Source organism: Opisthocomus hoazin, chromosome 1, assembly GCF_030867145.1.
Source record: "Opisthocomus hoazin isolate bOpiHoa1 chromosome 1, bOpiHoa1.hap1, whole genome shotgun sequence".
In the NCBI taxonomy this organism is placed as follows: Eukaryota; Metazoa; Chordata; class Aves; order Opisthocomiformes; family Opisthocomidae; genus Opisthocomus; species Opisthocomus hoazin.
The window spans coordinates 79,365,599-79,390,993 of record NC_134414.1 but is presented as its reverse complement, the minus strand read 5'-3'; the positions used below and the strand labels follow the sequence as shown (position 1 = coordinate 79,390,993).

The 25,395-nt window shown below is 39.4% G+C and overlaps 1 protein-coding gene across 1 annotated transcript in view; it reads left to right on the top strand.

The window, feature by feature from the left end:
* The window catches only part of OCA2 (OCA2 melanosomal transmembrane protein), a 189,381-nt gene that overhangs the window by 99,019 nt on the left and 64,967 nt on the right, over positions 1–25,395 (top strand). Inside the window, exons 15-18 of the mRNA XM_009931146.2 lie at positions 973–1,120; positions 2,759–2,816; positions 4,139–4,247; positions 21,995–22,122. Coding sequence (XP_009929448.2) covers positions 973–1,120; positions 2,759–2,816; positions 4,139–4,247; positions 21,995–22,122 — 443 coding nt within the window. The remainder of the gene's footprint in view (positions 1–972; positions 1,121–2,758; positions 2,817–4,138; positions 4,248–21,994; positions 22,123–25,395) is intronic.

Here is a 25,395-nt window from a genome sequence, read left to right as displayed (position 1 = left end):
AAAAAATAAACCCAAAAGTGTTGAAAATCCTGACAAGACTTTGGAGGCTGATTTCAAGGTTTAATCAGTCTGTATGAACTCACACGGGATCAGATAGCATTCAGGTTAGCATGCAGGTGATGGTAACTCTGTTTATGGAGATTTTCAGTGCCTAAGAATAAAGTCCTCTTATGAAATCTTTAAAATGTTATTAAATGACATTCCATAAGACAGTGCTAAATTTCAGTTTTGCCTTACATCGATAAAATTGTTTGTATGAACACAGAGCGAATCATAGAATCATAGACTGGAAAAGACCTCGAAGATCATCCACCTCAAACCACCATGCCTGCTAAACCATATCCCGAAGTGCCACTTCTACAGGTTTTTTGAACACCTCCAGGGATGGTGTCTCAACCACCTCTCTGGGCAGCCTGTTCCAATGACTGACCACTGTTTCAGTAAAGAAATTTTTCCTAATATCCAATCTAAACCTGTCCTGATGGAACTTGAGGCCATTGCCTCTCGTCCTATCGCTAGCCACCTGGGAGAAGAGACTGATAAAACATGGTGTCCATTCTGAATACAGTGAAAGAGAATTTGCTGTAATTGCTAACTACAAAGTGACTAGTATCTGGTTAGCAATATAATAACATGTATTGGCAGTTTATTTTCTAATGAAAAATGAATGTGCTACGATTTCAGCACTAAAGCTTCTGGAAGGCATTTGGAATCATTTGAAGAGAGTACTTATTTTTCTTTGGAAAAGGACTTTGAGATAAATTTAAATTTTGAAAAAATTCTGTTTATTTTTTATTCCCTTCAGCTCTGCGAAATGACTGGTAAAAACAGCTTCCTAAGTGGAAAATTTTGGGAAACACTTCCAATCATTTTAACAGCTTTGAGTCCAGGGCACGTTACACATACTTTGTGTGTCTCTGGTTTCATACACGCTACACCTGCTCTAAGAGAAGTAATTTTGATTCTTTTTAGAGCTGAAACATGAGATCTACGTTTGGAGACTGACTGCACAGCGCATTAACCCAGCAAGCAGAGAGGAGACTGCTGTGAAATGCCTTTTGATGCAGAAGGTGCTGACTCTGGAGATGCTCCTGAGGAAGAAGCTGAGGACATTTCACAGGTGAGCAGGGACCAGGGTGTCCCATCTCCCCTGCTGCAACCTGAGGCGGAGACAAGCTGCAGGCGCAGACATTTTGTTGGACCGGCAGGGAGCTCCTGCTCATCTGAATCTACAGCCAGGAATGATAGCATGGCTTTGCTAACATTAGGGGTAATATTTCTCTTTGGTCAACAAGCCGAGGGCTCATCTGTAGTAATCCGGGGCAGAGCTGAAAGTGAAGGCTTGCAGAGGTCCTCACTGGGACAAGACCTATATTCTCAGTAGTCTCTTGATCAGACGGGTATTGGGGCAGGTACGAAGAACCACCCTCAGCCTCAGTAAATCACAAAGTATTTTAGGACAAAACCAATGTGTAAGATGTAGAAAATATATATCAACATGACCCAAATTTAAAGGCCTAGAAATTTCAGATAGTTTCTGGCTTAAAAAGATCACAAATGCATCATCAAAATTTTCCTTACAATAGTGGCTTCAGCATAGTAAACTGTTATATTTTTTTTTTTTTAACTGAAAAAATCAAATGTTCTTCAGTAAACTGTTGAGTTTGAAAAATATGTCACCAGTGAATTGCTGCATTTTACAATTATTTCATAATCATATATTCAGTGTGAACCTGACTGTAGGCATAATAAACTGTTTTAGTACAGAAATTAAGACATTTTTATAAACTAAGACAAACAAAAATGCTGGCCTTATTTTGTTTATGTTCCATCAAGAACAACTGTTATGCTATGGAATTTGATGACTGAGAATAGCAGTGATAAATACTTTGAAAGTGAATTGACTAAACTAAAGCAAAACTGAAATAATTAGTTTTTATTGATAAATGTGTTAATGGGCAGTATGGACAAGGACATGTAAAAATATGATTTCTTAAACTCTTCCAGTAATAAGATGATTTTTGTTTATATAATTTGTGCACTTTGAATGGAGCGACCATGTTACTACTTAAAGACAAATAAGACTGTTAAAATCACCTCCTTTTAAAAGATTAGGTATTAGACCTTACAACACCGTAAAGATGACAGTTCTGAAGTATAAATAAAAACTGTATATTTAATCTTGAAAATCAGGATTCCTCCACACAGTACGTTTACAGCAATGTAAAAATTCATTAGCATTAACAACAGCGCTCCTGAACTGCAAACCCCAAGGCTTTTTGCTGGAGGGCTGACTGTGCTGATAACACGATGAAGTTATTCAGATCTTAAAAACTTCATTATAAAATGCAAATGTAAAATATAAGTATTCTGACTTGTTGATGTTAGCACAGGGCCCTTGTTTTATCGCAGCAGGGCACACATCAACTCATTAAACTATTAAGGGAACTACATATTGCATATAGCCAGATCCTATACTGAGGTCCCTACCCTGGAGGCTAGCTCCTTCCAAGCCCGTGGCACTCTTCATGAGCCAAAGTGTTTCTGTATTAGTGGAGCATGTTACAGAAGTGGAGTCTTAAGTGAATGCTCATCGGATTTTTGCTGCTGGCAGTAAGAAGGCCACGATTCCTTTGTGGTATGAGTTACTCCATATGGGGGAAAGGATGATCTGTTTGTAACAAGAGGGATTTATTTCAAGACTTTTGGCAGAGCTCTAATATCATTCTGGAAAAAAGCAAGTGTCATTTTCTTTCAGGCAAATATCACAAGAAGATAAAAACTGGGAAACAAATATTCAGGAACTCCAGAAAAAAGTAAGTAGATGGCAGTTTGTCTCAGTATCCATGTAAGTGGACCTATGCCTTTATAAAGAGACAGTTCTTTGAATCTGGTGCAAATTTAATAACTCCCACCACAGCAGAAAAACTGGCAGGCAGGCTGGCTGGCTTCTCAGTGGAACGGGGTTACTGAACCACATTGTGAGGTTTTTTTAGGTTTTATACTTTGGTTCCTTAGAAAAATATGCTTTCTTAAATTTTTAATCCGTGGCCAGAAAGACTCAGAAGGTGTCAGTAGGTTGTTTATAACCTTGATGCATGACGATAGAGTGCACTCTTGCTGATGTACCGAACACTGACTCTAATTTACTACACTGTCTGTGACATACCTGCTTTCTTATTCAAGTAGAGCTAAATCACTTGGATAAATCCTGTTCGCTTTTGCTGTGCACGCCACCTAAGTCTTTATGCTGAAGCTGGGTCTGGTGAGACGTAAACTCTGTAGTGGGATCAATTTCACCTAAATTTAATTGTCTAAATGTCACATCCTCTCCACCTCACTGGCATCACTAATGAATCCAGGCCTGTGTTTGGGAGCTCATATCCTTGACTGGGTCCTCACAGTCCTACATGTCACACAGAAATAAAACCAACAGGGTTTCTTATTAGGTTTTTTACTTTTTCAAGGCATTGCATAAAATGCAACCTTTTTAAACTATGTGAAACAAGAGAGGGACGCAGGCTGGGAGAAGGTTATTCCCTGGGTTGGTGGCAAAAGTGAGATCAGAGCTGAGAAGCAGAGTCACGATGGAAAGCACTAGGTCTGAGGGTAAGAGCCTGAGGAGCTTGGCACAGGGATGCAGGAGCTGGGCACAGGGATGTAGAAGCTGAATAGGGATTATGGGCTTGGCACATCCATGACAGTTGTACAGGAGGCATGAAAGATCTGAACTCTGGGCTAGGTTATAGGTTTTCAAAGCATACGTGCAATAAAAGTGCTTTCGTCTAGGGGCACAAAACCAGAGAGTGCCCGGGGTGCCCTCTGTAGTAGGAATCGCATTTCAACCCTGCTTCTCCTAGTGAAATGAATTTGTGATGAGGGTAGCTAAACATAGGTGAATATATGCAGCAGGTGCCAGATACTTATATCTCTTAGATCAGATTGGGCCACATATTCATGTTTTTTGTGGGTATGCATGAAATGCTTCAATTGAAATATTTCTGTCTTTTATGTTCAAGTGGAATATACAATACAGGAACAGAAGTTTGTGCTTCACGCGTGCTTTTCTGAACTCTATGCATAATAGATAGCTCCTTCTTTAACACTACTATTAATTTTTTTTTCTCCCTGTCTACAGCACAGAATAACAGACAAAATTCTTCTCATCAAATGCCTGGCCGTGCTGGGATGTGTTATTCTTACGTTTTTTCTCAACTCATTTGTTCCAGGCATCTACCTAGATCTGGGTGAGTTTCATAGTTTTGTTCTAAGTAAAACAAACAACATCCCTGAAAAAAACAGTCATATTTTTCTGAGTCTGGATCTTTTCAGAAAGCCCTTTTCCATATGTCTCTGGCCTCACAATTCCACCAGGTTAATCAGAAGAGCAGTTTTTCTGAACCAGTTTTCAAAATGCAGTCACGGCCCAGTCACCCCAGGAGGAATAACAGAGACCTCATGAGACTTCCAGTGTTAATGAGCTGGTTAAACATTACAGAATGAGCAAATTTGACCTTGGCATCATTGCTCCGTAGATTTGAGTGAATGACCAAGATGTGTTATAGAGATCAGAAAATAATCACTCCATGGAAGAATAAAAAAAGTACTCTGGCATTATTTCTTAAGTATAGATAACTCTTTGTATAACTTCCAGTCTCCATTACTTTATCACCAGAATGAAACATTTCTCAAAATAAAATCAAGAAGACACTATATGTGTGAAATGAAAGCAGCTGTATGCATACTTTCTAATTATAAACCTGTATGTTCAGGTTTTTATACAGCTAGTCATATACCTATGTGAGGACAGGCTCCACATATTGGGAAAACAGAACCAAATTAAAGCTCATATTTAACTGAAGGACAGTCATAAAACCTACCTGTTCATTGCTCTATAAAAAGTTAAAAATATTTTATTGGCTACTAGGCACTTGAAAGTGATGGAATTTCAGATTTATGTTTTTTCCTGCAATCTGAATTCCCCCACTGTGTACACCCATCCCAGTGGCTGAAATATGCAGCAATCTTGAAGAGGAATAACTCCTAATCAAGAAATCATTGATTGAATCATCATATATACAGATACAGGTACTACATTGAAATCCATTTTCGTTATGCACAATATAGATCTTGTTATAGCTGTACAGTGATGATCAAGTTGTAAACAAGACCTTCCATATCTGCTGCTGAGACTTCTGGTGTATTGACTGGCTTAGAAAGGTACCAGTAGCAGGAGGCTGCTCTCTCTTCTAGGACCTAGGGAAACACCAGTGCTGTGTATTGCAAGCATCAGTGGGAGGATATGGTCTACTGTGTCAGGAGCAATGTCTTTTAATAAATGTCCCCATTTGTTCCAGGGACTGATCCCCGGTAGTGAGGCCGTCGAGGTGCAGGAAGGCTTGTGTCCATGCTGCTCAGACCTTATCCCTTCAGAGCAGGCTGGCTGTATCTCCACGGCACAGCAATTGGCCCCATGTTTCCTCTCGACATTGTGTCTATGGGTTAATTCCTTTTTAGGTTTTCAGTGAGGGCAGTTTTGTAGCCTAGTAGAGCTGTGTTTTAAGTTTATGAGGCCGCAGGCATATATTGTGTTGTCTGGTACATGTGATGGAGTTTGCATGCATGAAGGACGTTGGAGTAACTGCACAGAGCAGAGATGCAAACCTGACCAAGACTCACCCATGCTGCTGTTTGGGTGTGATCCCTGAGATGAATTGTCTCCAGCACTGCACCTTTGTTTATTTTTGTCATAGATGAAACAATCAGAGTCATTGCAGTCTGGGAGCAAAGCAACAGTTACACAAGGGGGACTCTGGGGGACCGTGACCTTGCTGTGGACTTGGGCTAAGCAGTTGTCTAACAGTATCGCTACACCCAGCAAGACCTTGTTGGCATGCAGTGGAAGTCCTGGTGCCTTGGAGCAGTACAAGGTTAGGAAAGGGGCCATGTCAGCCAGACTTTCTTCCCCATTTCAGCCAGTGCCACAGCTGCAATGGAGGCTTCCCTGTTCCAGAGTATTTGCCATGGAAATGGGTGATTTCAGCCCATAAATATTATTGGCTGTCAAGAAGTTAAAAGGTATACTGATGTATTATAACAGCAAAAGTGCTATATTACTAAGGTGTAGGAAGATGCAGAAACTGAAGGCTTTTGAAGGCATTTGAAGTCACGGTGGCTAAGAACCTAAGGAAGCTGTTCACATAGGCAATTTAAGAAATCAATTTTCACCTGTATTTTCTGTCTCAGATAAGTGGGCACTGAACCATGTAGAATTTCTTGAATTAAACCCAACATCCAGAATTGTTTTTGAAAAGCCACAGACAGTCACTAAAGACCACGTAGCACTGGTTGCTTGTGCTCCTAGTAAGATATTCTTTCAAAACTGCAAAGCAGTTGGAGTCAATACTAGAAGAAACCTAATAAGTGGTGATTACTTTTTGTCCTACTTTATATCAGTAAAATAAATGAAAACAAATGGCATGATTAGCAGTTCAGGTTTCTATTATTCACTAGCTGATCTTCAGCTGCAGCCTTGAAAGTAAACAGGGGCTGCATGTGTTCTGTACAATTTGTCCCTGCTCTGTATTCATGGCAAACCTGCCAGATTAATGAATAAATGTTATTAAAGCACATGCATAATTTCTACTAACAATTAATGGGATCTGCAAACTTCTGCTGAGATCTCATTGGCTATTCCTGAATTCTACTGTCTTGATGCTAGCTGTCACTTACTTATTTTTACTGAAGTAGTGCCACTGTGAGTCTCTACGGATTTTAGTCCTCCAGTGCATGGAAATGAATTTCCTAAAATACAGTACATCTTGTACTCTGGTGGTTTGGATAAAATTGTTCAATATGGGGTTTTTTTCCATAAAAATGAAAGTAGATTGTTGTTCAGTGTGTTATAGATGCTCGCCTCCCGTGACGAATCCAAATTGAGGAGCCAGTTGTTAATTAATCAAGTGTGAATTTATTAGCAATAGAATTTATTTAAGCAAGCGATGAAGCAGGCAAAACAGCGCTGGGCGGCCGGGGAGTATCTAGCTCCGCCAACGGTCTGCACCCCACCTCCCCCAGAGTCCCTTTTTATAGTTCAGTAGTTCCGGTTCCACGTAGCACATCCTGGTCTCCTTCTGTGGCTGCGCATGCTGTTGCTAGGGGGTCGTTCTGATCCCTCTGGTGGTCATGAGGATGAAGGCCGCAGTCTTCCTCCGCGTTGTGGATCAGTTCCTTTCCTTATTTGGTCATGTTGACCCAGTACATAGAAATCCCCGCTTTATTCTTTCGACAATGATTAAGGAAGTGGTTATGCAAGGGTTGCACATTAACAATACAGCAAATACCAAGGTAAGAGGGGAGGGGGGGGGCCCTCCTTCACCTTCCAACCGGTTTGAGAACAAGTCTTATATGCTTTGGTTTATTACAAGTGTTTAATTTTCTACCAGAATAATGTTTTATACAAAGGCTGAAGTGTTAGAAATCTAATAACTTTTAATTGCATTTGGTAGAGTGAATTAAAAAGATTACAGAATTTTTTATCAGTCCCCAGCCTTGATACAATTTTTCCATTATGAACTTGGAATCATTAATATAATTTGAGGGAACTGACATTTTAATTTAAATAATAAAATTTGCATACTTAGCTTCCTTTTCAAAATGCAGAACACTTTTCTGTGCAGTTTTGTTGTACCTGATCATTAATTTATGTAGTCTAATTCTATGAAATATCTATGTTAATGAAAGATTAGTACAGAGACTTTAAATAAACAGATATGGCAAACTTTAAGACTTTTACCGTGCTTTCATTCGATCCCATGGGATTTTACTTTATTGATGAAGCATTGATAAGGCATTTGAGGAAAGATGATAAAAGATGGAAGTAAAGCGCCTTTGAGGATTGTACCTGGCTCCTATTTTGACCTTAACTTTCAGGCAGGAATGTCTAAAGCTTTGAAAAATAGTGAGATTCCCCAAAATAGACTGAAGATTTTAAAAGTAAAATAAAACAAGATTTTGTTGAAATTTAAACTAAGTATATATATATATTTATATTAGTAGAGGAGTCTCAAAGTGACTGGGTCAGAAAGAATACACAAAATCCATTTATAACCTACTTCCTTCTCCTTCTGTGGGGCAGGTCCTTCCTCTTTAGTTTGCCTTCAGTCAGTTTAATGAGTTGCTGAGCTGCTGTGAACTCTGTGCAGTTCCTTCTAGTACCCATGAAGAGGGACTCATTACCTCTGTGGCCCTTCTTTTTTCTGCCCCTCTCAGGGGTCTCTGCATGCAATGCAGGCACCTCGCTCATTGCAGATCACCTCACTCTTTCTCGCTTCCACCTCTGGACACCTCTTTTCCAGGGCCAGGCTGAGTAGTTTCTGAGGCAGTGGAAGGTCCTCTGCTCCTTTTAGACGGTTGCTGCTCTCATCTTCAAGAAAAAAGGGTGCAAGCCCAAGAGAAAACAAAACTATAGACTAACTATCTATGCAAAGGTACAGGGAGAGATTTTTGGAGTCACTGAAGTCTTCCATAATTTAGTACTGCTATTTACTCCAGCTCCAGCAGAAGACAGAGTTTCACATCATAAATATTGAGGGAGCTATCTTGGTTTTTTTTTATTCTGCAGAGGGGTTATGTCTTCACACTATTGTCTGAACCCATTCTGGTATCTTTAGAGTCATGGGTGTCTGTGATCTTCCACACATCTAAGTTTAAGTTAATTACCTTCAACTGCCCTTAAAATAATCTCCAGAGGAGGTCAATACTCAGTGGAGGTGATCAACAGCTGTAATTCATCTGACCTACTTTAAAGGCCTAATTCAAGAAATGATTCACCTTACCTTATGTCACTTCACTTTTTATATGCCAGAGGGCATCTTCTCAAGCTATACTAAGTTTCAGTCATAGCTACTTAAAAAAAACCCAAAACACAGCAGCTAGATAGTCATTTGGCTTGATAGTTTATTTCTTGGGGGTTTCATTTTCGATTAAAAGCAACTGTGGTAACCAAAACAGTGTTAGCAAAAAAGTCAAAAATATAAACTTTTTAAAAAATGTATGGTTTTATTCATTTAACTAATGTGATCACTATGACCTTTCTGGGTAGTAGGACAAGTTCTATGAATCAGCACTCCACATCACTTCTGTCAAGCAAAGATCCTAGGTCTCAGTTTTCCCTGTCATCATTTCTCTAAATCTAAAACCCCTCAATATTTATAGAAAAGCTTGTCTTGTTTGATGAGACCTTATTTATGTAGTTAAATCTAATTTGTCTTGGAAAACTCTCTCGTTTTCTATATTCATAGAATCTTTTCACAGAATCATAGAATGGTTTAGGTTGGAAGGGACCTTTACAGATCATCTAGTTCCAGTCCCTCTGCCACGAGCAGGGGCACCTTCCACTAGACCAGGTTGCTCAAAGTCCCATCCAACCTGGCCTTGAAGACTTCCATAGAGGGGGCATCCACAACTTTTCTGGGCAACTTGTGCCAGTGTCTCACCACCAGCATAGAAAATAATTTCTTCCTAGAATCTAATCTAAACCTATGCTCTTTTATTTAAAATCATTGCCCCTCGCTCTATCGCAACAGGCCCTTGTAAAAAGTCCCTCTCCAGCTTTCTTGTAGGGCACCTTCAGGTACTGGAAGGCTGCAATAAGGTCTCCCTGCAGCCTTCTCTTCTCCAGGCTGAAGAACCTAAACTCTCTCAGCCTTTCCTCGTAGGTCAGATGTTCCAGCCCCCTGATCACTTTTGTGGCCCTCCTCTGGACCCAGTCCAACAAGTCCATGTCTTTGCTGTGCTGAGGGCTCCAGAGCTGGATGCAGGACTCCAGAAAGGGTCTCACCAGAGCGGAGTAGAGGGGCAGAATCCCCTCCCTCGATCTGCTAGCCATGCTTTTTTTGATGCAGCCCAGGATACAGTTGGAGTTCTGGGCTATAAATGGACACTGCTGGGTCATGTTGAGCTTCTTGTCAACCAGGGTCCCCAAGTCCTTCTTCTCAGGGCTGCTCTCAATCTGTCCTCCACCCAGCCTGTATTTGTGCTTGGGATTGCCCTGACCAATGTGCAGCACCTTGCACTTGCCCTTGTTGAACTTTCTGAGGTTTGCACAGGCCCAGCCCTCAAGCCTGTCCAGCACCCTCTGGACGGCACCCCTTCCCTCCAGTGTGTCAACTGGACCACTCAGCTTGGTGTGATCAGCAAACTTGCTGAGGGTGCACTCAGTCCTGCCATCTATGTTGCCAGCAAGGATGTTAAACAGCCCTGGACCCAATACTGAATCATGAGGAATGCCAGTCATCACTGGTCTCCACTTGGACATCAAGCTATTGACCACAACCCTTTGAGTGCGACCATCCAGCCAATTCCTTATCCACCGAGGGGGCCATCCATCAAATCCATGTGTCTCCAATTTAGAGGCAAGGATGTCACGCAAGATAGTGTCAAAGGCTTTGCTCAGTTCCAGGGAGATGACATCCATTACTCTTCCCTTATCCACCAATGCAGTAACTCCGTCGTAGAAGGCCACTAAATTTGTCAGGCACGATTTGGCCTTAGTGAAGCTATGTCGGCTGTCACCAATCACCTCCTTATTTTCCATGTGCCTTAGCACAGTTTCCAGGAGGATCTGCTCCATCATCTTGCTGGGCATTGAAGTGAGACTGACTGGCCTGTAGTTCGCTGAGTCTTTCTGTTTTCCCTTTTTAATAATAGGGGTTATTTTTCCCCTTTTCCAATCACTGTGAACTTCACCGGACTGTCATGACTTTCCCAATAGGATGGATAGCATCCTAGCAGCTTCATCTCCACTTCTCTCAGGACCCGCAGACACATCTCATCAGGTCCCATGGAGTTGTGCACCTTCAGGTTACTGAGATGGTCTCAAATCTGACCTTCTCCTACAGTGGGCAGTTCTTCGTTCTCCCATTGCCTGTTCTGTCCACGACTTGGGCGACATGGCTGGGTCACTTGCCACTTCACTGTGGTTTAACTTTTGACTGTGGGCTTGGTCTGAAAATGCTGCAGATGATACTTTTGAGGATCTCAAATGCTCTTTTTGCAATTTAGCTTAACTAGTCGTGTACTGCATTATTGAAACATTCTAAAACTGTGACTGAAATAGTTGGAAAGTAGGGAAATAATTGTTTTCTTTAATCTAAACTAGTTTATGTTTGTTTGGTAGGCCGTGTTTTGTAGAGCTCCTTTTTATTTTATTGCTAGAGCATTAAAGGAGAAATGTGTTCAGCTGCTGTAGTGGGAAAAGACTCCTGTTGTATTTGCACTCCTTTGGATACCAGTTGTCATATTTTTTGACTCATTGCCATAATTTACAGAAAAATTGTTGAAATTCACATGAGAAATTAAATACTTTAATTGGAAAAGGCTTCAGCAAAACAGAAAATCCCCAATTATGCCTACAGAGAATGTTATGCAAATTATAGCAAAAATTTTGTCTTTAGCTGGAGAGAGGAGTGACACGTCAAATTCAGGGAAGTGGACTGGATCCGAAGTTTCTCCCACATAATTTCCCTTGATTTTCAACCTTATTTTATTTAAATGGGCATGCACAATTTTTAGCTTAAAATGTAATTTACATAAGTGAACCAATAATTATAATAGAGTTGGAACCGAGTGGCATTTGTCTGGTAGCTTCCTTAGTGCTGTAGCAAGGGCTGCACTGCCCTAGGGAGCTTCACAAACTTGCTTAAATTTGCTGTTGAATCATGGAATGTCAGATGTTCCATATCAGTATTTACTTGGTTTAGAAACACTGAAGCTAGTTCCCTGTTACTGTAGCCTACTAAGATTTTAACAACTAACTTAATCCATTTTCTTTTCTGCAACATTTTCTGTAAGGAGCTCACTGCCGCAATGAAGCTTTCCTAAAAACTTTGAGACAGACTGTTAGGGTTAGTACGTGTCAAAGCTTGAGGGAGAGTTAACAGTGCTGTAACCAATGACAGAAACCTTACAATTAGAGACCTTTGACTGAAGTATTTAATGCTGTAAGCTAAAAAAGAACTAATATTTCACAAGTGAAGTAAATGTTGTCTGTGTGGTTTTGTTCTGAATGTGCAGCCTAGGAAGCTGCCTAATAGGTTTTTTCCCCCAGCTTTTATCTGGGCCCTGGGACAGAGTATGTATGTGGATTTGGACTTGTGCTAAGAGGTTTCTTTGGAATGGTGAAAATGTTTTTAAACTTGAACCTCTCCCCCACAGCTCTGTGAGAAAGATCCTGCCTTGCAGTGTGTAGCGGAACTTCTCAGGTCCAAAAGATTTATAAATGGTCATGGAGAAAGAGCACAGGGCTAAGAAAGGTGTGGACAGATCCCATTAATATGAAAGGGGTGTTAATGTCAAAGCATCCTTAAGGCTGTTATTTTTACACTTTAAAATGTTAATCTGGAACTTTTTTCTCATCTGTTATCAGTGATAAATAGAGTAAACCATGTCATGCTACTATACCCTGTGATGGTGGAGTTGTATAAATCTGACACTGTTTGCAAACAATAAAATTGTTTGTGCAAAAACAAGCAAACTTGACCTTAAAATTATAAGTATTTGTACCCACAGAGGGGGAGAAAAAGATACAGTGTTCATGTTTTGGAAATGTTTGGTTTCAGATTAGTTTGTGCAATTGTTAAAATGAAAGATTCATTACAGAGCTGCTCAATGTTATTGAGGAGTTATTTTACAAAATGCTTGAAAAAACAGATCAATTTAATAATCTGGTGTACAATAGTTTAATACTTAAGAAAACAGAAAATCCTGGTGAGAGAGACAGCTATTAAGCTATGAAAACTGGTGAGTGACATAGATTTAAGAAAGCATAGGCTTAATTCCAAAAGCCACACTGTTAAGTTTGGCACATCTTATATTTCACATCTTATATCACTATATACTTATTGTAAAAACTGCACATTTGCTCTTTAATTTGTCACTGAGTCTAGCATTTTTCTCCAGATTGTCTAGGGTCTGTGATATTAAGCAGTTTTAGCTGAGGACAGCTTGTAGGTATTGAATGCTAAGTAATGGTTCAAATGATACTGAATTATCAACTGTACTTAAAGATGTCAGAACCAATATTTTCTTTTCCTTGCCTTTTATTTTCTTGGTGGTTTGTTTTTTTTTTAATTTTATTACTTTTTAAATCTTTCCAAAATGGCTTGATAAATTCAGGAACCAGATGCAAAGCCTGGGAAGAAATATTTATGGACCTGTGCTATACAGCTACAGATATCAGCTTGAATAATCTGTAGTTGCTTGGAAACTCCTTCACACATTTCAGTAAAGTAGATCTGGATTAGGGATGCCTTCTCTGTATACGGCAGTAGGATCCTGTTTTCAACGTGTCGGTGGTGATGTTATGCTTGTGATGTCGTGGGCAAAAAAGGGAACAGTCCTTATACCTGGAGCTAAGAATTTATTATTAGTCTAAATAAAAGCTGTATGAGTGTAAGCAAAACACAACTAACAGTTATTGTTAGTCCTCTTATAATAATACTAACAGTCCAAATGATCTAATTAATACTTAACAAAACTCATTAATAATATACAGTTAAAACTGTTCTAAAAAAAAAAAAACCCTGACAAAACCCAAAAACCCCCAAATATTCCCTATATTTCCCTCCTATATTCTGATGTTATGTTCACCCTTTGATGGTCTGCAGGGTGCTAAGGTTCACAGGTTTAGGCTGGGAGGAGTTACAATAAAGTGTTGATATCTTCAGGTCTTTGCTGGGTTGAGCATGATAGAGCTGTTTTCCTCCTTGTTACCAGGAGGCAAAGAGTGTTGATGTTGATGGTTTCTTCCTCCCTGTTCTTGGGTCCACTTGAGTCCATTTTTATACACTTTCTAAAGCTTTACACTTTGCTTTTTCAAATTTGGTATTCAGCTCCGCATTATAACCAATTTTATATGTGATGCATTCTGTGTATGTTACTTACTTGTTTCTTGTGCTTTTTGTTTTGACAATCTCCTAAGTTTGCTTTATCATCTTTAGCCAACCCCTGTTGAGTTGCTGATAAACCTGGGGCCTTTAGTATGTTCTTATGTATCCCTTTTTAGCTGCAATTACTCATCCTGTGCACTCCAGTCTGTGGCAACTTCTTTCTTCTCTTACTGTTTTCCATTAATGGTCCACCTACTTGAAGCTGTGACACTGCTTTCCATGACTAAAGTGGTTTCATTAGTTCCTGACCTGATAATGGTGAACAGAGCAATGAGTTGTAGCATCTGACAAGAGTGCCCAGCCTAATGTAGTAAGATTAGGGCCGTGGTTTTAGGCACTCCTCTTTGAAAGTCCACAACCCTTTCTGGAGACCCTTCTGGGTCCTTGCACTTGTGCTTGCAGGGGCTGACCTGCAGCCCTTTCCCCCAGATGGTATCAGCTACAACTGTCAGTGGAGTTTGGTACATTTGTCCTCATTCAGTGCTCTTCACCTCCCTGTGCTTGCTTCATCCATCTACTATTTTATCTGTTCTGGAATGCAATGGGGTTGATTTAAGTTGTCCAGTACTTTTACATTGAGGTCAAGAAGAGCACTGCATGGGCCTGACCTGCTAGCCTCTGAGTGTGTAGTACGAAGATTTGATTGTACTGTGAAGATGCAAATTGGTATTTCAAAATGAGAATGGACGTAACTGCATTTAAGAGACTTTGTGCCTCTGATTCATAGTGAAGTTAAAAAAATTCCTGGTCCAGCATATATGAATATGAGTTAAAAATAAATTTTACAGTTATTTTTTAATAATGAGAATGTTGGAATGGAGCTAAACTGATGCAGTCAGCATTGACTCAGACTCAGAAAGTCTGGTCCAGATCTTAGCTATTCCTCCTTCTCAGCATCACGCTTTGCTTCTGAAAAATAAAAGAAATATGCTTTCCATGATACTTGCAGTCTTAATTTCTTTTAGGATAGTTTTAAAAAAATTCTGCCCTTGAAATTGCACAGTCATCTTTACAAACATGTAAGTAAGCGTGGAAAATATTCTCTGTTCTTGCAGCTGCCCATACACTTGAAGAGAAAAAACTAAGAACCATTAATAGTTGTATTTACTGGTGCAGATCTTGTGCTTTATTGCTCACTTCTAGAAAAGCTGACCTTTCCTCTATCTTGATTTTTGCATCTTCTCAAATTGTTTTTGGTTCACAAAAGTCAATGAGGTTATGGCAATAGAGTGTTTTTTTTTGCAGTGACCTTTACTGAGATAACTCTGTAAATGTTTTAGGCTTATGGATTGGTGCAACATACACAGCTATTTATCTGTGAACACGTCTTCACTGTAGATGCAGTGCCCAGCTATAGCAATCTCCAACCAGGGTTTCTTTCTCACAGTATTCTATCTTGAGTGCCATCCTCTCTCATCTATTAAATTGCATTTGGAGAATTAATGAAGTTAGGAGCTGACATTGCAATACAATGGTGAACGTGATTTCTGCATTCTGACTTCATGGTATTACAGCTATGCAACAAAGTCCAGCCTATCGTTTCCTAATGCATGTGTGCTGATCTGTGATTACAGAGCAGCTAGGCTAGTCCTCTGCCTCCTTGTTTTACGCTACATTTCTATTTTTTAACTTTGCAATTGTATCAGCATAGATTTCTGTTACTTTTGCCTTGTGTGGGGCTATAGTTTCCACCAACTTTTTTTCATGTTCTTTTAATCCTCTTGTATTGTACCAAGCATGTCCTGTTGCAGTACAAGGTGTCCTGGAGGGTCACCATCACAGTTCTGTCCCCAAGGAGCAGTCTTAAACTTTGGTGCTACATATGGCACAGAATAACTGAAAATGATTTCCATGAAGTTTCTATGAAAATGATTTCTATGAAAGTTTTCTATGAGACTTTCTATGAAAGTTTTCTGTGAGCGAGATCTCTATGAAAGAGACTTCATCAACAGACCAGCAAATTACTTGGTAAAAGAGAAATTTCATAAAAAAAGATTATTAAAGATTAAACAGTGCTTATCAGTTGACAGCAAGTATTAGTTATAAACATTCAGTATGATTTTGGAAAGTATATTTTCAGGGATACCTGCTAAAACAAAACAAAAAATGACAGAAACCTAACTACAGGTCATTTTAATTCACATTCAGAGCTACTGATGAAATATACTCCATAAGTAGAGCAAGCACTACTGGTACTATGTCTTGGATTTAACATTTCCACCCAGATATTTCTATATGTATATATATGTATCATTGAGTGTATGCATCATGTAACAATACAACTACACCATAGTGTATGAAGGACTGGCATACATCATTAGGCTAAATTTTGAGAGGTTTGGAGTTATTCAGACTTCTGATTAAGCTGGTGGAACACAGTGAAGGACTTTATTCCCTAATATATTCAGTAATATGCTATATAAACAATCATTCAAAGGTAAGTGCCAAACGTTTTAGCTGGTAAGACAGTTATGGACATTGTGGGCTGAAAGGGTTTCTGCAGTTCACAGAAAGTTGCTGCGACCATTTTGACAGAGAATTGTTAAGATCACAGAAAAAAAAATCATAATTTGCTCAGTGACAAATGTCTAAAAAAATCAGTGTGTCCATCCCATTGTTTGCAGACATGAGTATTATATTTTTGTCTGGCAGAAGCTGATCTACCTGATTTTTAAAAAAACTCTACTTCTTTCTCAAGCACTGTAAATATATGACCCTGAATATTGTGCAGCCTGGATCTTCCTCTCTGCTATTACACCTTCTCCTCACTCCCTCTTGTCCTACTCGCTACTACTGCCGCAAAGGGGTTGCCCTCTGCCCTCTGGAGCAGCCTGGTACATACCTGAAGGCTTGCCAGGACCCCGTTTAGCTCCTTATCTTTCAGCTAAATTTCCTGGATTCTTTAAATTTTTCCTCAAAAGTCAACTTTTTCAGACTGTTGATTGTGCTTACTCCTCTGATCTGGATTTCCGAATGGCTATACATCTTTCTTAAAGTATACCTTCTCAGGGTTTACGAGGGATGAAAAGAGTGGATATTGCTTCACAGGTTTTACCATTTATCATCCTGGTTCTGTATTTCAGTGGGACATTAGGTTCATTTGTGATCCACTGTATTTCTTGAGTCTTTTCTGCAGGACTGTTAGGCATCCAACTGCCTCACACCCTGGATTTATGAAGTTTTAACTCTTCCTACCTAAATGCAGTATCCTGTGCTTGTCTTTCGTGAGCAGCATGCTGTTTTGCCCAGGCCAGCACTGAAACTGTGCAAAGTTATCCTGGCTTTGGTTCTCAGTGCAAATGTCTGAAGTGCTGTTTTGGTTTCCACAAAAGTGAAATTTCTGTGTACCCTCAGTATTATTTCAAATTCTGTGCACGTAAAGTGGACATGCAGTGTCTACCTGTTCACGTTGTTAGAAGGAAGCTTATTATGCTTTTCAGGTGGTAGTAGGTCAGACAAAATTACTTTTACTATGGAACAGAATTTTTTCTTAATGAGCATTTGAAAGGCCTACAGATTATACTGTAATTTTTTTCTTTCATTTCTTTCACTTTCACCTACTTTCCTCTCTCATATTCAAGACTCTGATTTTATTAGATTGTATTCTATTTTCAAGTTCTTCTGCTTGATTATCTCAAAATAAGCGTTTTTTGAGTAGGATTACAATAGTATTCTGTTCACCAAGAGCTATTTATTGTTCCAGAGGTGGTTTTCCCTACTGGGTAAAGTGTATGAGAAAAGTAAAGCACTCAAGCTATTTCTACTGTTCCTTTTTCCTGGTCACAAGTGGACGACATGGGAATCTTTTCTCTGAAGAACGCGTTATAAATTAGCAAGGTGCACTTTATAATAAAGTTTTATTTGTCCTAAAATAAACTGTCACTGCCTTCAACAGGTACCGTATCAGTGCAGAATGGAATCTAGATTCAGTTTCTCTCTGTGTTATATTTCCAGAACATTAATTGTTGCGAAACAGAGGCACTAACAGACAGTAAAGGAAGTGGTCTGTGGAACCAGAAATGGGCTTTTCTTTCACTGGTAATGAGAAGTTATTTTTTGAAAATATTTCTACTTCTCTTCCTCCTGGATCTCTTCTGTGGCCCAGTAAGCTAGAAAATAAATGAACAAAGGAGCCAGTCTTCAAAATATCCTGGTACTTTCAATTCTTCAAAAAGGAAGGAATAGCTTCAAGTTGAATCCAGGGCAAATGAAAATCCACTCAAATATATAAAACACTGATATAGTATGTTCACTGTCACGAACATACTTAGAGAGGCCACAGAACAGCCTTAGAAAACCTGTTCACTTAGAAAGGCAGGCTGCCATGTGTTCGCTAACTTTGTGGTTAATTTTGACAAGCAGTTCAGCAGACAGAGAGCAGTTAGTCAAGCAGTTATTGCACACACTGACTACTGCAGCCTTCAGGCTTCAGAATAAGACTTTACTCTTGTCCAGCAGTGGACTACTTAAAGTCAAATTGTGGTACTAAAAGGCATCGTGAACAGAGCACTTGTATGAAGCCCCCCAGCTTCCTTGCAGGACTTCACCCTTCTTCTCGCCATCTCTGTGCTCCCATTTGGTGTCCTTCCTCTCAGAGATGTGTAACGGTAACTCCTCTTTTCAGACACAGCAAGGAAAGCAAATATACTCTGAACAGACTGTGTGTGTAGACTGAAACAAGCTCTGTGCAGCCAGAACCAGCAGCTGATGTGTTTGAGCCTCTGGAGAGCCGTACCTGCTGGAGCACTGCAGGAGGATATCTCCTGTGCCCATCCGTATTCCCAGGGAAAAATACTGTAAGGCAGGGCGCTCTTCTCTCATGCAAAGCTGCACGCATGGAGCTAATGCATGCTGATATAACACTTGTGGTGCTAGAAAAAGCCTGGCTCTACCCACCTCTTATGCAATTCAATTACATTTCATTAGCATTAGCGAATAATTGTTATCTTCATGTAGCATGTTCAAGCTGATTTGTTTTGTTGGAGGCAGGAGGGCGGAAATAATGCCAACATATTATCACAGATTGTTCCAGAACTATGGAGTAATTGCTGTTCTAGTTCTTCACTTTGTTGTACTTACATGCAAAATGCATGTGACAAAATGTGATGTTCTCACTTATATCTGTACAAAAGAGTAGTAAAATTCTGCTGCTAAGCTCTGGATCTGCATACACCTACTTCCCCTTGCAGTATTCCTCTAGCAGGGATTACCATCATCTCTATTTATTTAAAGTGGTGTTGGTCTCACTGTTCTGTACTGGAATTCAGAGAAAAGCCAAGATGACAGTCAGAAGAAGATTAGACAGTGCATTTCCATATAGAAAAAAAATAACTATTTAATTTGCATGGACAGATTTTCACTTTGTTTTTGGAAGGACAGTAAATCAACTGTGCTAGCAAAATGGCATGGTAGACAGGAACTGACAGTTCTCTCCTCACTTTGCTACTTTGGGAACTCAGGGAGCACTCCTGTGCCAGTGCTTTGTAACTGTTTTTGCAATGTCTGTATGTATACCCAGAGCTTGGTGCTCAAAAGAAATTAATTTGTTTTCAGTTTATGCCAGAATCCAGAATTTATCCTGAGCATTACCACTGTTAGATCGGTCCTGGAGTGTCTTTCCAGTGGATGGTAAAAATGACATTCTCCGCAAGAAAATCTAGGACCAGCTATTCCCACTCTGCTCTCTTTTGTGGTTGTTTTTGCTCTCCTCCTCCCTTGCAATATGATGCTCATGCATGAGCTGTTTTTGACCATGCACTCTGATTAGCTCACTGTGACACAAGCCGGGAACAGACTTGCTTAGCTTGCAACATGGCAGACTTTCTGTCTTTGAAGGTGAGCAACACTGGCTGTGAGGCATGGTTTTCAGATCCTGTGAGTCACTCAGATCAGATTTTACTCAAAATTGTGTCAGAAACTATCTAGGAGCTGATGCTACAAAATTTGGGATACAAAATTCCTTCGGTTTTCTGCTCTTTTCTTAGCTTTGGCTTTGTTTCCACCTATATAGTGGTATTTCTGCTAAACCATTACATTTCCTAATCCTTTGTACCTGTTTCTTTACAAGGATTTCCCTGCATCTCACTGTAGATTAGTTTTACACCAGGCTAAAGAAAACATCTTGTGAGAGCCACTTATAAAGGAAACAGCAAGACCAGAGTGCTCACCCCTGTTGAAGCTTTTCAGGAAGAAGTATCATGGCAAGAGGCCTGGGGAAGGCCTCGTAGCGCTGGAAAATGTGGTTTCAGCCAAGTGGAGAGGACAGAAGCCAGGCTAGGGGCATCAAGAGTAGAACTGAACTGGGGAGAAGGCGGCACCTGGGGTGTTTGAGAGGAAAGAAACAGGTCATCTGCTGAAGAGCTGTTGTCACTGAAAGTGTTTTGCTTTTGGAGCCAGACAATGCAAGAAGTATGATTTCACTGTTGTGCAAATACCGCAGAAGAAAATAAAACCACCTCAAAGCACGAAAGGTGGAGCTAGTATTGAGCTAGCTGGTTTAGTTCTCCTTACCAAACAGACCAACCAGAGCAACCCTTGAGCTGCTGGTTTTGAATTTTGGACAGGTCTGGTTGCCCCACTGCAATATTTTCAGCAGATGTTCCTTACTGATCACAGTTAACCTGAAATTCTCATTTAAAGACTGCAGTATGTCACTGAAAGCTCCTAAAATCTATATGAGAGATCAAAATGCATTCTTAGATTGGGGAATACTTATGTGACACTGTGTAATGTTTTTTTTAAAAAAATAGTTAATGTTTACAGCTTCATGAACAGGGAGAACCTTTAGTCTCTTAATTTCTTTTATATTTAAATAGGATCTAAATGGGATATAGCTTGATTTTAAACTGTTGGATGTTTTTGGATCTCTTTCTTCTGTTAACCTACCAGAAAAACACTTACGCACAAGCTATAAATTGAATGGCCTAAACTTTTACGAATCAGTCTTTTATCTTTTAATTTTCTTATAACTGAGGTTCTTGAACACTTTTTGAGGGCTTGTTTTATTCATCTATCTGCTTTGTAGCAGGGGCCTGTTCTCCCTAAGTTACATTTGTTATTTGATTATAAATTTGTGACTTAAAGTTGTTTGCCAGCAAAGACTTTTATTCTTCTTTCTTCCTCACTTTTTCTGCAATTTTGTGAATCCATCGCTTTCCAACTGTGACTATATGAAATAGCATAAATTGTATGAAATAGTCACAGCAAAGAGAGAAATGACTTGAAGAGCTGGGAGGCTTTATTTCCATGCCATTAAAAAAACCCTTTAATTATATATCTTAGTTTTCTGTATTGAAAAAAAGAAATCATCTGCTATTTACGAAAAAAATAGAGAAGAAAGACAGAAAGAGGAGCATCACTCTCAGGAAAAAAAACACCCAACCCGCTTTTGTTTAATGTCTGAAATCCCATTCTGTTGTTTAAGATAAATGTGTCAGAGGAATCAAACAGCTCCAGAAAGCATTTTAACTGTGCATAGAGAAAGTGAGTCTTGCTTGGACGGGAGATTCACTGATTATGTTCTCTGGCTGATTGTGGATTTGATTTGCATTTTCTCTCAATCAGTAACCTAAATGTGTCCCTTAAAACAATTCAGGATGTATAGAGGGATCCTGTAGGGAGAGAGTCTGTTTTGCTATTTAAAGTCGGTCCCTCTTCTGTTTTAAAGAGATTCTCCTTTCCTCTGTTTATGTTCTAGGGCAGGGAGCCAGTGAGTCTTCAAGGTCCTGGGGCTGCAGACAGCCTTTCAGGGGCTGCAGAATCCTTCAGTCCACCTCCTAAACATCTGAAGGCTTCTCTGTGATTCAAATCCACTGGTTATTTGGCGTAACCCAAACATGCCTTATTTGCCTTTTATTCTTCCCTAATTTATTTTAGTTTGAAAGCAGAGACTGTTCATGCTAAGGTCTCTGTGAACTTGCCCTGTACAGAGTGAGAGAGAAAGTGCAGCAAAAATCTTTGAAAAACACAACTCTATAACTTTTACATTGGTAGCATATGACAAGGCTGTGAAGTGTAAAGTTTTGTTCTCTCTTTTTCTAATGCAGGCTGGATTGCCATGTTGGGAGCCATTTGGCTGCTAGTGCTAGCAGACATCCATGATTTTGAGATGATATTGAACAGAGTCGAGTGGGCAACCCTCCTATTCTTTGCAGCATTGTTTGTTCTCATGGAGGTAAGATTCTGTGATTTCTAAAGTCTGAAGAGTTACAACTGACTTAAAATGTGAATTACATTCCTGGGCAGAGGCCTCCTGCAGATTCACTCCCACTGGAATATTGAAGATCAAGTGTAGTCACAGTAGTACAGAGAGAAATTGCAGAAAGGTGGAAGTTGGCTGGACCTCTTTGAGATTTAATTTTTCACTGTAAGCTTGGTCTCATTCTTTCTCCTTCTGCTTCACTTGCTGCATATACCCGGCACAATTATTTCCCGTAAGTGGATTTTTAGTTTCCAGGTTTGTCGGTGGTCTATGTATGCCAATACTTGATACGTATTTATGTGTTTGTTTTGCAATTACTTAGACAAGTGATAGGAAAAATAAAAGAACAAGAATAAACCAGACCTGAAAAATGCTCCCAATGCTGTCTGCTACATGCTGGCAACGAAATGGTCGAAGAGATTTCGTGAGAGCATGGTTTGAAAAGATAACGTCACCAAATTTCTGTATGCAGTTGTAATTTAAAAAGATATTCAGTACTTGAAATGCCTGGATATCTTGCTGTGCAGTTTCATTTTTTTTTTCTAATTGACTATCAGAAACAGTCCAGCCATGTCCGTATTCCACTTTATTTCCTATTTGATGCTTTTGTATATCCTGAAAAGATTCATTTTTACACCAAATATTTGGATAATTCTTTGTATGAATACCCACATTTACTTGTCAATTAGGCTTCTGTGTATTCCCTAGAACAATTGGTATTTTTCAGTTGTTATTTGCTGGGTTTAAATGGTGTAATTATGTTGTAAAAACATGACTGATAAAACCTGAGTGACCACTGGCACTGCCATGGCTTGTGAATTGTGTGAGTGAGCAGCCTGGGAAAGCCTGTAATAACAAATTTGCTCGCACATCGTCCTTCCCTCAACCTCCCCCCCAGTAATTGCAAAGAGCCCAAGAATTTGTAGATTGGGATCTATTAAAAAAAAATCATCAACAGTAGAAGGGACAAAATTTGAAGCAAATATAAGCAGCAAATAATTCAACTAACTCTAATGTCAAACTGGAAGTCAAGATCTGATAACCTCTGAGAAGATGAATGGAAACTCTGATTATCATTAGGAAGCTTGTCTGCGAGCTAGTAGGTCTAAAATTCACCAAGAAATGTTGGTTTATTGTACACCCATTAGTACAGGCAATTTTTATTTAGCCATGTTATCAAGCTCTATACATCCTTGCATTTTCTAGCTCTCATAGGGAATCCATAGTGAAGCCATGTTTGTTTCATCTGATACTGCTGCAACAGTTTGTTAGCTACATTCCCTGATGTATTTGTTGTTTTAGCTTGGATTGAATGGTTTTGATCTGAGTGCTGTGTGACTGCACAATAAAACAGTAAAACACGCAGGAATTTACTTGCCATTTACTCCCAGATACGACTGTTGTAATTCACTAAACTTCATTTTTATGGTTTTTCAAGTCACCAGTGGATAGTTTGCTAACAAAAGAATATTTTTCCTGGCTCTCTAGAATAGCATCAGTTTAAGGTCAGGAAAGAAACTTGCAAAGATAATCAAGAAAAAATTCTTCCCCATAAATGAATGAGAAAAATGTTCTAAGTATCATTGCTACTAATTTTGATCTGAATCTGTTACCCTTTGGATTAGCAGGAGATGACAGTTCTTGCCAAGGCATGTTTTTTTCCTTTAGGTTAACAATGTCAAGAAGAAAGAAGTCAAAACAAAGATATATATTGAAGTATAAGAAATCTTTCCATGATCTAGGCATTTAGCAGTTGTTGGCTCATATTCTTCACCCTTGATGATCCTTTACCTTGGATGGTTCCCAGTCTGAAGCTATTTCCTACTACTATAAATGTTCCCTTTTTTATTACAAGGCACAGTTAAAAACCTGTGTGAGACTTAGGCTCCAATTCATTTTGGAAAATGTAATTTGAGAGGGGAACTCTTGGAGGTTCTGCCTTTGGGTGCTCATTGGTCCAGTCTGGTAGATCTTTTGCAATGAAAAAGTTGGAAATCCTTTGGAGCTCTCTTGTTTTATACTGTGTGCTTTGGGTAATTCGTCTCTGCAACTGTCTTTTTAGTCCTTGTTTACAAGGGGCTGCTATAGGCTGTAAAATCTTTCTGTTTCTTCTCTCTTTGACAAAAGTTCGTGTGCCTCTCGGGGATAGAGTGTTTTGTTCATTTTTATAGTAAAAAATTAGCATTTTACCTTAATCCCTTCAGGCAGAGTTTATTTACAACAGTCGTCATGATGTATTGTCCATAAGAGGATTTCATGCAAATTTTTGTGCATAAATTAAACTGTGATCTAAAATGGCATATGATTTTTTCTGCAGTAAAACTCTTATTATGAGCTGCCAGACAGGAACTAGTATGCTTGAAGGCACCAATTAATACAGCAGTACGTATTCCCTTTAGAAGACATGAGAAGATCCAGGAGATCCTCCACGCGGTTTACACCCTGGGGAGGCTGGTGGCAGGGTGCTAATTGCTGACTTTCACTAAGGTGTTTGCAAGCAATGGGCCTGGATATTGTAGAGACATCTTTAAGTTGGTTATGTGATTAGTAGTGTCATCATCTCTAATGTGATGGGCTACCTGTAGACTGACTGTCTTGCAGGAGTGACGTATGTATGTAACTCTGAGCTCTGATGACTGACAGTTATGTGTTAAAAAGTTCATTTTAAAGTGTGAAAACAAAACAATTTAAGAAAAAATATTACAGTTCATTAAAAATACTGCTTTTACAAACAATTAAAAAGTCATTTTTATAAGTTTGGAGTTGATAAAGCAATGCAGATATCTTCGAATGAAAATGGTAACTTAAAATTACAAACAAGAATTAATTTCTTAAGAAACTTTCTCCTGGGAAGTTACAGTAATGAAAAAATGTCCTTTTTTTTTAATGTAAGTGGTATGCATATATGTTTATAAGTCTTATCACTGGTTTTCTGTGTGCTGCGTCTTTAAATGTAGATATACCTTTTCTTGTGCATTGTTAAAAGGAAATACAATTTCTGAGCCAAATCTAATATGTGGTGATATCAAAACCACTAGGCTTCAGCTGCCGCCTGAATGAGCTGCAGGTACAGGAATTGCTGGTCTGAATGACAGCCTCTTTGTCACTCTGACGTCACCATGTCTTATATCTTATACCACACCACTCAGTGTCTATTAGAATCTTTTTCCATCTCTGTCATGGAATTTGACAGCGTGTGAGTTGAGCAGTATTTTTCCACTGACGTCTCTGAAGGGCTCTGTCTGA